The sequence below is a fragment of the Mandrillus leucophaeus genome, unplaced genomic scaffold, assembly GCF_000951045.1.
Source record: "Mandrillus leucophaeus isolate KB7577 unplaced genomic scaffold, Mleu.le_1.0 Scaffold619, whole genome shotgun sequence".
Taxonomy (NCBI): Eukaryota; Metazoa; Chordata; class Mammalia; order Primates; family Cercopithecidae; genus Mandrillus; species Mandrillus leucophaeus.
This window is the reverse complement of record NW_012106686.1, coordinates 1,015,030-1,030,825: the sequence shown is the minus strand read 5'-3', so window position 1 is coordinate 1,030,825 and position 15,796 is coordinate 1,015,030. Positions and strand designations below refer to the sequence as shown.

The window sequence follows — 15,796 nt, the reverse complement described above, 5'->3', positions numbered from 1 at the left end:
TTCCTTCCCCGCATCGTCCTTCCCTCCCTCCCTCCCTCCCAGTCTTACTGACTTCTTGTATGGCCCTTCAGGAAATGTTTTTGTTTGTATGTTAGTATATCAGCATCAGCATCAACATTCATTGCTATTTAAAGCAGGTTTTTAAATGTATACAAGAAAAGAAAGCAGGAAAAACATGAGAATTAAACCAAAAAATTCTAAGGTAGAACATGTGAATGTTTAGTTAATTTAGTAGCACATTACAAAAATTCAAAAGTATTTTACATTGAAAGAACCACATTACAAAAATTCTAAGGTGTTTTAAATTGGAAGACTTAGAATAAAAGGAATATTTGAGACAACAATTTTAACAAAATGTCTTTTGTGTCACCTCTAGCTTCAGGCTGATGCAATCAGTGCTTTTGGAGAATCATTACAAAAGAAACTCCTGGACATTGAAGGATTATATTCAAAAGTTCGATCTCGATACAGTTTCATACAGGCTCTTGTCAGACGTATCCGTGGCCTCTTGAGGATATCAAGGAACTGAGAGCCGTGCTTACGCTCTTCTATGAGAGATGAATTGGGGAGAACTGTCTCCGTTTTATAGATTAATTTCTTTCTAAATTATGACCAAAAATATTTTGCTATTTCTTTCTTTGTATATGGACATCTTTTCTGTAAACTTTGCCTAGTTCCATCCTCACTAGTAAAAAATAAATCCTTTTTAAAAAAACAAAACAAATGTATGGTTAATCTTTTGATCTTTTATCTAGAAAATGATCAGTATTATCAGGAATCTGACAAATAAACCTTCAACAGTGGTGATTTTCCCATAGAGATATTATTCTGAATGCCAAATTAAAGGCATAGTCTGAAAATTCTTATTTTTTTACCCTTTGTAGCTACATTGCACTATTACAATATTCAGGGTTACTAAACTATAGCCATGTTCTTATAGAATGGTGTACTCAATACTGTGAAAATGTCTGAAAAAGTTAAGCTTTTTCCTAAAATTATTTAGGTTTTGCCTTTTTTTTTCTTTTTTGCATGTAAGTTGACAATGCAATTGTCCCTTGATATCTGGTGAGTACTGGTTCCAGGGCTCCCACGGATACCAAAACCTATGTTTTGGTATGCATGTTCCTTATATAAAATGGCATAGTGTTTGCATATAATATAGATACATCTTCTTGTATACTTTAAGTCATTTCTAGATTGCTTATAATACCTAATACAATGTAAATTCTATATAAATAGTGGTTATACTATGTTTTTACATTTGTATTATTTTTTACTGTTATATTGTTTTTTTTCCCCCAAATATTTGTGATCTGTGGTTGGTTGAATCTGCAGATGTTGAACCTGGGGATATGGAGAGCTGACTCTACAGTAATTTGCATTTGTTCCTTAGAAATGATTGTGAAATTTCTCAAATTAATCATCTGCTAATATTTCTCATATAATTAATATGATGGCTATCACTAGGACAAAACATTTACATGATCACCACTCTATTTCTTACCCAGTTGTTTTCATGTTCAAGTAACTACATCATCTGAAACTGCAAATTTCCTTTTCCAGCCAACAATTATTTCAGCCTAATACTTAAGAGAGACTGCTGAGAGGAGAAAGTCCTCACTTTCATGTAGTAACAGAATAAACACTATAACACTATAGAATAAAATTGATACTTATTCTATAGTGTTATAGTGTTGTGTTTTGTTTTTGAGACAGAGTCTCGCTCTGTCACCCAGGCCGGAGTCCACTGGCATGATCTCAGCTCACTGCAACCTCTACCTCCCAGGTTCAAGCGATTCTCTTGCCTCAGCCTCCCGAGTAGCTGGGACTCCAGGCGCCTGCCACCACACCCAGCTAATTTTTGTATTTGTAGTAGAGATGGGGCTTCACCATGTTGGCCAGGATGGTCTCAATCTCCTGACCTTGTGATTCGCCCACCTTGGCCTCCCAAAGTGCTGGGATTACAGGTGTGAGCCTCTGCGTCCGGCCTAGTGTTGTTGTTTTTAAATGCTTACAATAAAACTTCTATGGCTTCCAAGCATTGGTTTTGGGTTTTGGGTTTTCGGTTTTGTTTTTTTTTTTTTTGGAGACAGGGTCTTACTCTGTCACCCAGGCTGGAGTGCAGTGGCATGATCATGGCTCATTGCGACCTCCGCCTCTCGCTGGATTACAGGCGTGTGCTACCATGCCCAGCTAATGTATTTTTAGTAGAGATGGAGTTTCACCATGTTGGCCAGGCTGATCTCAAACTCCTGGCCTCAAGTGATCTGCCCGCCTCAGCCTCCCAAAGTGCTGGGATTACAGACGTGAACCACTGCACCTGGCCTTCAAGCATCTTTTTAAAACAGCTTTATCTTAGAGAAAGTTATGCTGTCAGGTTTAAAAAAAGAAAAATATAAAGGCTTTGTCAATGTTATATTTTGTAATTAATTTACTGCCCACCAGATATAAACATTAGCTGGAAAACATTCTGTTAATAAATAGAAGTCCTGGATGTGAAAGAATAAATAAATGGATCCATAATGTAGTCAGTGCATATTGCTCTGCTGGTCACGTATATGATTATCTCTATCATCTGGAGCACAGGCATGAACCTAGAAATAATTAGCAAAGAGCCTGGGCGTGAAATCAAAGCATTTTATAAACTTCTGAAGTACGAAGCCTTCTTAACAGATAAGACATATAGCTAAATTTAGAACTGAGATTTTGGGAGTGAGGAGGTGGTTCTTGCCCATGTTTTGTGTGCGTGAGAGCAAGTGAGTGTGTGTATGTAGGCAGGGGAACTCTGCTGCTTCTTGTTAGTGACTTCCTCAGATTCCTCTATCCCTCTGCCTCCCTGGCTGCTGCTGCTGCAGTAGCTGCTCCCTGAGTTGTAGGAAATGAGTGATAATGATGACATCGAGGTGGAGAGTGACAAGCTACAACAGAGATTTCAATCTGCGGCTGACAAATGGGCCCATCGATGAAGGGGTGGCCTGCCCCTCCACACCTGTGGGTGTTTCTCGTTAGGTGGAAAGAGAGACTTGAGAAAAGAAATGAGACACAGAGACAAAGTATAGAGAAAGAAAAAGTGGGCCCAGGGGACCGGCGCTCAGCATACAGAGGACCCACGCCGGCACCGGTCTCTGAGTTCCCTTAGTATTTATTTGATAATTATCTTTACCATCTTAGAAAAAAGGGAAGTGGCAGGATAATAGAATCATCGTAGGGAGAAGGTCAGCAGTAAGACATATGAATAAAGATCTCTGTGACATGAATAAGTTTAAGGAAAAGTGCTGTGCCTTGATATGCATATGCAGACATCTTCATAAACCTTTTTAGTGCATAAAGAGCAGCATTGCGCTAGCAAGTCCCACCTTTCGCCCTAAGGCGGTTTTCTCCTTTCTCAGTAAACAGAACATACAATCGGGTTTTACACTGAGATATTCCATTGCCCAGGGACTGGCAGGAGACAGATGCTTTTCTCTGTCTCAACTGCCAACAACCACCAAGAGGCCTTCTTTCCTCTAGTACTAGTCCTCCTCAGCACAGACCCTTCACAGGTGTCAGGCTGGGGGACGATCAGGTCTTTCCCTTCCCATGAGGCCATATTTCAGACTATCACATGGGGAGAAACCTTGGACAATACCTAGCTTTCCTAGGCAGAGGTCCCTGCGACGTTTGGCAGTGTACGTGTCCCTGGGTACTTGAGATTAAGAGAATGGTGATGACTTTTAACCTTCAGGCACTTGTTTAACAAAGCACATCCTGCACAGCCCAAAATCCTTTAAACCTTGAGTCACCACAGCACATGTCTCTTGCAAGGACAAGGTTGGGGGTAGGGATCTCAAATACAGAACAAAATGGAGTCTCTTATGTCTACTTTCTATATAGACACAGTAACAGGCTGATCTCTCTTTCTTTTCCCCACACATCATGATGCACTGGAATGAAATCGTAGGGACCACATCAAAGGCAGCTTTCAGTTTGTGGGACTCAGTCCCAATACTCCAAGGAGAGAAGGCATCCGGGGCCCAAATCCTAGACAAAGCCATAGAGTATATCCAGCATATGTGGAGGGAAAAACCACACGCCAGTGAGAAATCGATGACCTCAGCGGTAGAATGCTCTTCTGAAGCAGGAAGTCCGTGCACTGAAGGGGAGGTCAAGTGCCCAGCCACAGGCCAACTATCCCTCCTCAGACAGCATCCTCTACACCAATGCCAAGGGCAGCACCACCTCTGCCTTTGATGGGAGCTCCGACTCCAGCTCAGAGTTGGAGCATGAAGAGCCCTGAAGTAGGAAGAAACTCCAGATGGAGGCCAACTGAGTTACTCAGGGCAGACCAGCAATGAAGACTGTTTCCATCATCCTTTCCATTTCCTCAGAATCATTTCAGAGACTATTTTTCTCTTTCTCCCTTAAAAATGTTTTTTACATGTTTATGGAAAAGCTCTCGGGGCGTGGCGCAGTGGCTCACGCCTGTAATCCCAACACTTTGGGAGGCTGAGGCGGGCAGATCACTTGAAGTCAGGAGTTCGGGACCAGCCTGGCCAACATGGTGAAACCCCGTCTCTACTAAAATTACAAAAATTAGCCTGGCCTGGTGGCGCACGCCTGTAATCCTGGCTACTCGGGAGGCTGAGGCAGGATAATTGCTTGAGCCCAGGATATGGAGGTTGCAGTGAGCCTAGATGGCAACACTGCACTCCAGCCTGGGCAACAGAGCAAGAGTCTGTCCCCCTCCCTACCCCATCCCCCAAAAAAAGCTCTTGTGCTCCTTTCCCATTTCCACTATAACTGTTTTTGTTTTCATTTTTTTAACAAACAAACATATTCCCTTCAGGGATTCCCTGTCCCCACCAATAATTTTTAGACCAAAACACCCTAGCTGGGCAGCTTTTTCTGTAGAGGACAGATAACCAGCCTGACCTCTGAGCACAGTGTCCAGCCCACTCCACCAGCGCCTCCAGGCCTGCCAGGCACTTGCCTGGAGGACACCTGCCCCCCCGGGGCTGCCTCCAGGTCCGCGCTCACCTCTGTTTAATAGACTTTGAGAATCTGTGAACTGCTCTACTTTAAGATAACTGGGCCGGGTGCGGTGGCTCACACCTGTAATCCCAGCACTTTGGGAGGCAGAGGCGGGCAGATCACCTGAGGTCAGGAGTTCGAGACCAGCCTGGCTGGTCTCTACTGAAAAATGCAAAAGTTAGCTGGACGTGGTGGTACACACCTGTAGTCCCAGCTACTCGGGAGGCTGAGGCAGGAGAATCGCCTGGACCCGGGAGGCAGAGGTTGCAGTGAGTCGAGATTGCTCCACTGTACTCCAGCCTGGGTGACAGAGCAAGATTCCATCTCAAAGAAAAAAAAAGATGACTGGTTTGGAGTAATCAGATTTACACTTTCTCCTTTTTAAGGACTTTTTCCTCTTTTTCTAAAAAGCTATTTATCACTCCAATTGAGTGACCAGATCCTTAAAGAAGTTTGTGGTGTAAAAAAAAGAGGGGTCGTGTTTGCAGCACAGAGCCTTTGGCGTGTTTCACTCCTGCTTCTCAGCCAGTTGTTTAAGCCTACGGTGCCAGCCTTAAGGAGGGCTGCATGACACCTGTGGTATCTATTGGAGATGGCAGCAGTGAAGTGGCAGCCACCAGGGAGTGATCTTTTGGGATTGGGCAGGGAGGGTAATATTGGGTGTTGTAGAGGTTTTGTATTGAGGGCCAATGATGGTATTTTGATATTTATTTCCTGCTACTGAAATTTGAATCTGAGTGAATTGTCCCTATTTCTTAATAATACCGGTATTGCAAAATAACAGATTCATAAAGTAATGATCAAATCTTCCTTTCTGTGTGTATGTCTAAGAAATAGAGCCAACTGATTTCGTATGTAAATACCAAGAGTAATTTACCTGGTGCTAAACCCCGTATCCCAGTGTGGGCCTTTCCCTGCCCCAGCTACTTCCCTTCCTGTGGCCCTGGTAGCTGCCTCCATTGTGTGATCCAGCCCTGGTTCTGGCTGCGGTCAACAGATCCCAGTGAAGGGTTTTGTGTGTTTATGCCTCACTTGTCTTTTTCCTGCTCCATTCCTGGCATTTGCTAATTTCTAGTATACATTCTGTAGTCTCTGTCTGGGTTTGATTCCATTCTATAGAAATAAAAAGTATGTTGTACAGATCCTTGCAAGAATTGTCTTGCAAGTTAAGGCTTCCTCCCTTTACTATAAGACTATAGTCTTAAAAAAATAAAGATTTTGGATTTACTACGTTTCATATTGTTTTCTTACCATTTTGTCCCAAATTACCACTGACTGTGGATCAGAATCTGGGGCAGTGGAGAAGTGTGTGGGAGGGAGTGGCGGGCAGGCCTGCAGCTGCATGGTGCTGCTGACCAGAAATGTTTGTGTGACACAGCGGGGAGAGGCTGACATTCAGCCTGACCTCTGCATTCTGTTACCTGGGGCATGCAGAGAGGGCGCCAGGTGCAGCACGCACTCTTCAGCGAAGCAAGCAAAGAGGATAAAACCAGGTGTTGGATAGTTTGTTTTTAAAAGCTACATTTAAATTTTAAACACATGTAGGATTTAAATATGTCATTTTTACTGAGTGAATCAGTTTGGTGGGTTAGAAAATCAAAAAGAGGTACACACTCTTCCCAGTCATTACTACTGTAGTCTTGGTCAGTTGGTAATATAAAAATTATGTCTGAACTTTATCTGAGCTTTAACAGCTGTTAATATACAACATAACCTTTTCTAAATATTTGTCTAGTGTTTTCTCAACTTATTTATTTTATTATTATTTTTTGAGACTAAGTCTTGCTCTGTCACCCAGGCTAGAGTGCAGTGGCACAATCTGAGATCACTGCAACCTCCGCCTCCGGGTTCAAGCGATTCTCCTCCCTCAGCCTCCCAAGTAGCAGAGATTACCGGCGCCCGCCACTATGCCCGGCTAGTTTTTGTATTTTTAGTAGAGACGGGGTTTCACCTTGTTTGCCAGGCTGTTCTCAAACTCCTTGACCTCTGGTGATCTGCCCGCCTCCACCTCCTAAAGTGCTGGGATCACAGGTGTGACCCGGCCTTCCCAATTATTATGAACAATTTTAAATCTTCAAAAGAGTTGGAAGAAAAGTACCATGAACCCATACAGTTTTCACCTAGATTCACCAGTTGTCAACAGTTTGCACACTTGCTTTGTTTTTTTGTGTATATACACTAGTTTTCTTCCCTAAATTGTAGACATTATGACACTTTATCCCTATTTTAGCAAGTGAGAACAAGGATATTTTCCTTCCTAACCACAACACCATTATCATATCCAAGAAATTTGACAATAAAATACAATAAAAATATCTAATCTGTCCATTAAAATTTCCTCAAGTGTTCCAAAAATGCACTTGATAACTTTTTTTTTGACCGGGATCCAATTAAGAATCACACATTGGCCGGGCGCGGCGGCTCACGCCTGTAATCCCAGCACTCTGGGAGGCCGAGGTGGGCGGATCACGAGGTCAGGAGATCAAGACCATCCTGGCTAACACGGTGAAACCCCGTTTCTACTAAAAATACAAAAAATTAGCCGGGCGTGGTGGCAGGTGCCTGTAGTCCCAGCTACTTGGGAGGCTGAGGCAGGAGAATGGCGTGAACCCGGGGGCGGAGCTTGCAGTGAGCCGAGATCACGCCACCCCGTCTCAAAAAAAAAAAAAAAAGAATCACACATTATATTTAGTTATCTCTTTTTTTTGTTTGTTTTATTTTTTGAGACAGAGTCTCGCTCTGTTGCCCAGGCTGGAGTACAGTGGCTCGATCTTGGCTCACTGCCACCTTTGCTTCCCGTGTTCAAGTGATTCTAGTGCCTCAGCCTCCTGAGTGGCTGGGATTATAGGAGTGCACCACCATACCCGGCCTATTTTTGTATTTGTTTTAGTAGAGACGGGTTTCACTGTGTTGGCCAGTCTGCTCTTGAACTCCTGACCTCAAGTGATCTGCCCACCTCGGCTTCCCAAAGTACTAGGATTACAGGCATGAGCCACCACACTCGGCCCAATATTTAGCTATCTCTTCAGTCAATTTTTATTCTAAAACGGTTCCCTGGCTTTTTGGAGGATGGGAAACTTTTATAACTCACATTTTTTTTTTTTTTTGAGACGGAGTCTCACTCTGTCGCCCAGGCTGGAGTGCAGTGGCCGGATCTCAGCTCACTGCAAGCTCTGCCTCCCGGGTTTACGCCATTCTCCTGCCTCAGCCTCCCGAGTAGCTGGGACTACAGGCGCCCGCCACCTCCCCCGGCTAGTTTTTTTGTATTTTTTAGTAGAGACGGGGTTTCACCATGTTAGCCAGGATGGTCTGGATCTCCTGACCTCGTGATCCGCCCGCCTGGGCCTCCCAAAGTGCTGGGATTACAGGCTTGAGCCACCACGCCCGGCCTATAACTCACATTTTTTAGCTGTTTTGGAAAAGGTCCTACAATTTGTTATCTTTTGATTAGACTCAGGTTAAACACTTGTGGCCAGAATACCACCCTTGTACAGTTGATTTGTGCCTTTGGTGGATCACATCAGGAGGAGGTGCATATCATTGTGTCCAATTATATTAAGCTTGACCACCTGGTTAAGTTGGTATTTGACACACATCTTTGTTGTAAAATATATGTTTCCCATTATAATAAGTGATCCATGGAGGGATACTTCAAATATCTTGTTCTTAAAAAACTTTGCAACTGGGACGCGCCCCTGGCCTTTTTTTTTTTTTTTAGATGGAGTCTAGGTCTGTTGCGAGGCTGGAGTGCAGTGGCGCGATCTCGGCTCACTGCAACCTCCCAGGTTCAAGCGATTCTCCTGCCTCAGCCTCCCGAGTAGCTGGGACTACAGGCACACACCACCATGCTGGGCTAATTTTTTTTTTTAGATGGAGTCTCGCTCTGTTGCCAGGCTGGAGTGCAGTGGCGCGATCTCGGCTCACTGCAACCTCCACCTCCTGGGTTCAAATGATTCTCTTGCCTTAGCCTCCCTGGTAGCTGGGACTACAGGCATATGCCACCATGCCCAGCTAATTTTTGTATTTTTAGAGACAGGGTTTCACCACATTGGCCAGGATGGTCTCGATCTCTTACCCTCGTGAACCGCCTGCCTCGGCCTCCCAAAGCGCTGGAATTACAGGTGTGAGCCACCGCGCCCGGCCCAGTCATCATACTTTCTAATTTTGCCAGTCTAATGGGTATAAAACGTTACCTTGATTGATTTGCATAGTTTGTGTACCATTCTTTCCCCCCCTTTAAAAAGCTTTACCCATTTTTTTTCTATTGGGTTTTTTCTTTTTGATGTGTAGGAGGTAATTACACATCCTGAATTTATGTGTAATTGCTGAATTACACATGCTGAATTGAAGCCATTCAGAATGGCTTCAATTTTTTTCAGTTTTCTCTTTTCAGATAACCCAGTCTGTTGGATTATCTTTTCAACTTTTTAATGGTATACTTGTTTACATTTTAATGTGTCAAATCTTTTCCTTGATGGTATGTGCTCTTTATCTAAAAATTTTCTCCCACTTGAAATCATAAAGATACTCTTCTGTATTTTCTTTTGGCATTTAAAAATGTTGCCTCCTCCTTAGGTCATTAATTTCTCTGGCATTGATATTTGTGAATGGTATAAGCTACGTTTACTTTTTTTCATATGGATAATTTTGTAATTTATTGAATAGCACATTCCTTCCCACTGATACCTTTGTCAATGCCTCAAATGGTAGCATACCAACACCTTGCTTTTTTCACTTGAGGATATTTTCATATCAGCACATATAAAGCTCTTTGCTTTTGCACAAGTATTTCAATGTAGATATATAGCATGATTTTAATCAGTAATTTATTGGTTAACATTGTTTCCAACCTTTTTCTACCATGACTGTTTTTGAGCCTAATTTCAGCAATTGCTAGGAGAAAGTTATGCTTATTTAAAATTATAGTTCTGGCCAAACTGCCTCCATGAAAGTTGTAACAACTCATTCCCCCCACAATGTTGTGTAAACTGTGCCTGTTCCCCTACTTCTTCCAACACAGTATGTTATCAAGCTGTTTCAATTTTATTTCATTTATTATTTTTTTGAGACAGGGTCTCACTTTGTTACCCAGGCTGGCATGCATGCAGTGGTGCAGTCACAGCTCACTGCAGTCTTGACCTCCCGGGTTCATGCGATCCTCCTGCCTCAGCACCACCAAGTAGCTGGACTACAGGCGCACACCATCACAGCCAGCTAATTTTTGTATTTTTTTTGTAGAGATGGGGTTCCACCACGTTGCCTAGGCTGGTCTCAAATTCCTGGACTCAAGCGATCTGCCCACCTTAGCCTCCCAAAGTGCTGAGATTATAGGCATGAGCCACCGCGCCCGGCCAACCTTTGTGATTTTTGCCAATTTGGAGAAAAATGGTACCTCATTATAGTATTAATCCACATTTCTCTTAGTATTAATATAAATGCTACCCACAGTATCTTTTCATATGTTTGAACCATTTGTATTTCCTTTTCTGTGAACTGTTCAAATTCTTTGGCCATATTTTATTGAGCCATTGGTCTCACTGATTTGTAGCAGATCTTTATATAAATGAAGTTAGCTCTGTCACTTGTTTCACAAAAAGTGTTTACAGAATTTTAAAATTTTTATGTAGTTGATTTTCTCAATCTCTTATGGCTTCTGGATTTTGTATCATGTTGGTCATGTGAAAAAGCTTCCACTCTCATTTGCAGATTATAAAATAACTTCTTTTTCTTCTACTGATTTTAACATTTTTTTGTCTTGTTTAAGCTGTTATTTATGTGTGCAGTGCCATTTATGTTATCTGTAATTTATGTGCAAAGTGTGAAGTAGGAACCCAACATCATTATTTTTTCCAGGTAATGATCCTAGTTAGATGAATATCATTTGCTGAATGATCCATCTTTTCTCCATTTGGTGCTTAGAATCACTGGTATGGGACTGGAAAAGGTGGAGATCGAAAATTAGAATTTTAAAAGGCAAGTATCAGAGAAGACCACTGGATAGGAGAATTGAGAGTAACAGTCCTTAAAGTGCTGGTCTCTTGGGGTATAGACTAGACAGAAAAGGATTGAAGCCTTCCAGAAGGGAGCACATAGCTCATGAGAATATGGAATAGCTGAGTGGAGATCTGGCTAAAGTCAAAGGGCTGATAGGAGAGGAGGTAGGATTTTGGGGTATACTTCACAGGTCTACGATATGACAAAGTGTTATGATCACGGCAGAGCACTGCTGAAGGGGGGTGAAGGTGAAGGTCACTGGAAGGAAGGAGTTCTGGAAAGTACAAGTGTATATGGCCTTGAAGTCACCCAAGATTATGATAACGTGGCACTGAAAGGAAGGCCGTGGGTTAGATGCCAAAGCCTTCAGTGAATGAGGAGACTGCCTCAGAAATCAATAGATTAAGACATTAAGAAGGGCTAAAGGTAGGCTGAGTGCGGTGGCTCACGCTTGTAATCCCAGCACTTTGGGAGGCCAAGGCGGGTGGATCACGAGGTCAGGAGTTTGAGACCAGCCTGGCCAATACAATGAAACCCTGTCTCTACTAAAAATATAATAATTAGCTGGGCATGATGGCGGGCGCCTGTAATCCCAGCTACTCAGGGGGCTGAGGCAGGAGAATCACTTCAACCCAGGAGGTGGAGGTTGCAGTGAGCTGAGATCGCGGCATTGCACTCCAGCCTGGGCAACAGAGCTAGACCCTGTTGCAAAAAAAAAAAAAAAAAAAAGGGCTAAAGGCAAACAGGAAAGTAAAGGAAGTGTTTTTATATAAGGATATTGAAGGGATAATTCGGAAAGTAGCAGTGGGGAGCAAAAGAGTCCTGCCTTGCTTCTCCATGGCCTGTGGTTAGTTAGAGAAAATACCTTTGAAAAAGCCTTAGAGGAAAAGCCGGGCTTCATTTAAGCCTTTATCTTAAGGAGAGGATAAGGTCCTACGAAAAACATTTTATTTTTTTATTTTTATTTTTATTTTTTTATTTTTTTTGAGACGGAGTCTCGCTCTGTCACCCAGGCTGGAGTGCAGTGGCCGGATCTCAGCTCACTGCAAGCTCCGCCTCCCGGGTTTACGCCATTCTCCTGCCTCAGCCTCCCGAGTAGCTGGGACTACAGGCGCCCGCCACCTCGCCCGGCTAAGTTTTTGTATTTTTAGTAGAGACGGGGTTTCACTGTGTTAGCCAGAATGGTCTCGATCTCCTGACCTCGTGATCCGCCCGTCTCGGCCTCCCAAAGTGCTGGGATTACAGGCTTGAGCCACCGCGCCCGGCCGACGAAAAACATTTTAATAACTATCCTTATGTTGTGTTCAGAGGCTGTGCCAGACACCCACTGGACGCTGAGGATGGAGTCATGAGCTCAACAGGTGAAGACCTCACTCTTAATGTAGCTCACAGCCTGGCATCTTGCAACTCAAAGTCTGGTCCATAGACCAGCAACATCATTTGAGGTTGAAAGAAATGTAGAAAGTTAGGCCCTACCATAGACCTACTGAATCAGAACATGTAGTTTAATAAGATGCCCAGGTGATATGAATGAACATTAAAGTTGAGAAGCACGGGTTAAGTCTTGAGTCAAATTTTAACCTGGACAGACTGGAAAGTATGGTGTGTTGTAGCCATCTCCTAGCATTCCTTCCCTCTTCCCTCTTGGCAGCCACCTTAGTTCAAAGAGACCCTGCCCTTTCTAGTTGTAGTTGATTGTGGAGCATCTGCCACCATCTTGACCCACCAGTTTTCCTTTCCCTGGCATTCGAAAATGTCAAGGAGAGAGAGATCCTATTGAGTAAACTCAACTTACTTGAGTTTACTTGTTAAGTGGTGATACGGTTTGGCTTTGTGGCTCCACCCAAATCTCATCTCCAATTGTAATCCCTGTAGCCCCCACGTGTCGAGGGAGGAACCTGGTGGGAGGTGATTGGATCATGGGGGCAGTTTCCCCCATGCTGTTCTCGTGATAGTGAGTTCTCAAGAGATCTGATGGTTTAAAAGTGTTTGGCAGCTCCCCCCTCCCTTTTTCTCTCCTGCTACCATGTGAGATGTGCCTTGCTTCCCTTTAGCCTTCCACCATGATTCTAAGTTTCCTGAGGCCTCCCCAGCCACGCAGAATTGTCAGTTAAATGCCTATCCTCTACAAATTACCCAGTCTTAGGGAGTTCTTTATAGCAGTGCGAAAACAGACTAATACAAATGGCTAACCATAGACTGTCTCTATTGGTTAGCCATTTAATAAATAAACTCAGGTTGGTTGCAGTGGCAATATGCTGGAAAGCAGAAAAACCAGGAAGCAGGTGGGGGAAGACAGAGAGAACAATGAAAGATGTTTGGAGAAAAGCAGAAATAGGAAACGTTGCTTAAATTCGTTGCTTAAATTCCTATAGCTAGGTAAACTAAACATCCTAAATCCCTTCCATAGATTGAACAGACCCTCTTTTTGGCCAAAGGGACTCCAGAAAGACCTTAAAACTGAGTTCCCAGACATGATGGTATGGGAGGTTAGACATGCCTCGTTATATCCCCTCTCCTTTGCAGTTTAAATGCAACAACGGATCAGCATTAATGTTAAAACACAGACCAGGGGGAGTAAGGCTTTTTCCTTTCTGTCTGGCAGCATCCATCAGGTAAGCCAAAATGGGTGCATACAAGTACATCCAGGAGCAATGGAGGAAGAAGCAGTCTGATGTCATGTGCTTTCTTCTGAGGGTCCGCTGCTGGCAGTACCGCCAGCTCTCCGCTCTCCACAGGCTCCCTGCCCCACCTGGCCTGATAAAGCACACCAGCTGGGCTACAAGGCCAAGCAAGGTTATGTTATAGATAGGATTCGCGTTCGCCGTGGTGGCCGAAAATGCCCAGTTCCTAAGGGTGCAACTTCTAGCAAGCCTGTCGATCATGGTGTTAACCAGCTAAAGTTTGCTTGAAGCCTTCAGTCCATTGCAGAGGAGCGAGTCGGACACAACTGTGGGGCTCTAAAAGTCCTGAATTCTCACTGGGTTGGTGAAGATTTTACATACAAATATTTTGAGGTTATCCTCATTGATCCATTCCACAAAGTTATCAGAAGAAATCCTGACACCCAATCGATCACCAAACCAGTCCACAAACACAGGGAGATGTGTGGGCTGACAGCTGCAGGCCGAAAGAGCCGTGGCCTTGGAAAGTGTCATAAGTTCCCCCATACTGATGGTTCTTGCTGGGCAGCTTGGAGAAGGCACTATACTCTCCAGCTCTACCGTTACCGCAAATATAAGTAGTTTGTAAAATTCATACCTAATAAGCAATTTAGGACGGTCATGTCTGCTTACAGGTGTTGTTTGTTAAAACTAGTCTGCAGATTGTTTCATCAATGCTTTGTCAAATTATGAAAATTAAAGTGCAATAATGTTTGAAGACAGTAAGTGATGGTATATCTTGTTTCTAATAAGATGAACTTTTTTGTCTTTGCTTTATCTTATTAGGGAGTTATATCTTATTAGGGAGTTAGTGTTTAAAATATACTGTGTGGTATAATAGGCTTAAAATAAATTCTTTAAAAAAGAGAGAGAAAACACACACACATACACACACAGACCAAAAGACTGAAAGAACAGATTCTTTATGGCGATATGATACCAAATTGTCAACAGGACCTATGGCCATGCCAGGCAAGAAACCCAGCTGAGCCAGTGAAACTGAGGGTCAACCTGATGAGGCCTGCCAAATGAAACTTCTCTCACTTGTTTTTAGTCACCTGCTCTTAGTTTTTTAATCAAACCCATATAGCTCAAGTCACAGAGCTAAACAATATATATCCAGGCTCCCACTGGCCTCCTTATGGATAACATCTCTGACATCTGGGTTGCTTGATAAGGTTTCTTGTTTTTCAGGAAGCTGGAGTCAGTTCTTTTTTTTTTTTTTTTGAGAGGGAGTCTCTCGCTCTGTTGCCCAGGCTGGAGTGCAGAGGCCGGACCACAGCTTACTGCAAGCTCTGCCTCCCGGGTTCAGGCCATTCTCCTGCCTCAGCCTCCCAAGTAGCTGGGACTACAGGCGCCCGCCACCTCGCCCGGCTAGTTTTTTGTATTTTTTAGTAGAGACGGGGTTTCACCGTGTTAGCCAGGATGGTCTCGATCTCCTGACCTCGTGATCCGCCCGTCTCAGCCTCCCAAAGTCCTGGGATTACAGGATTGAGCCACCGCGCCCGGCCTGGGTCAGTTCTTGTACAGCCGGGACCACCAACCCCTCAACTGGGCCTGCATGAAAGCCTTATGGGTGTCCTTCTGACATTAGAGGGCCAAAACCTCCACCCTCAGATCATTCTAAGGATGCCCTTTTGTGACCATGTATCCTATGAAGAGCCATGAAGCTTGACTACCTCCCGCAGATCACCCATTGACAAACTTTTCCTGACCTCCAATCGCCTTTCCCCACACCTCAGACCACCTTGCTCCTCTATCCCATAAATATCCCTAAAACCCATCTTTGGGGAGGCAGATTTGAGATCTGTTCTCTCGTCTCCTCGGCTGGCTGCCTGGTGAAAAAACCCTTTCTCTGCTGCAAAACTCATTATCTCAGGGACTGGCGTGCGGCACACGGCAGCATGGGCCCCATCCGGTATCACCAGACTCCAAAGCCCGCCATCCGGGCTTCTTAAACACCCAGCCTCTACCTTGGGTCCTCAACGCTGATGACACAGCACACCTGCGGAGCTTTGCGAGCTACAAGCCTCCTTTCTTCCCCGCAAAGTCCAGCTGGGCACTGGTAGAGGATGTTGCAAAAGCTCCCACGATTCAGCTGCGAACCTACGGATGGGACCCGCTGCTCA

General features: G+C 44.0%; 1 protein-coding gene and 2 pseudogenes across 1 annotated transcript in view; all 3 read left to right on the top strand.

Moving 5' to 3' along the window:
• NUP205 (nucleoporin 205kDa) overlaps positions 1-720 on the top strand; it is a 92,807-nt gene extending 92,087 nt beyond the window's left edge. The window contains exon 43 of the mRNA XM_012000119.1: positions 377-720. Coding sequence (XP_011855509.1) covers positions 377-529 — 153 coding nt within the window. The 3' untranslated portion in view covers positions 530-720. The remainder of the gene's footprint in view (positions 1-376) is intronic.
• A 2,159-nt stretch (positions 721-2,879) lies between these two features.
• LOC105553930 lies at positions 2,880-4,309 on the top strand (annotated as a pseudogene).
• A 9,320-nt stretch (positions 4,310-13,629) lies between these two features.
• Positions 13,630-14,249, top strand: LOC105553935 (annotated as a pseudogene).
• The last annotated feature ends 1,547 nt before the right edge of the window (positions 14,250-15,796 follow it).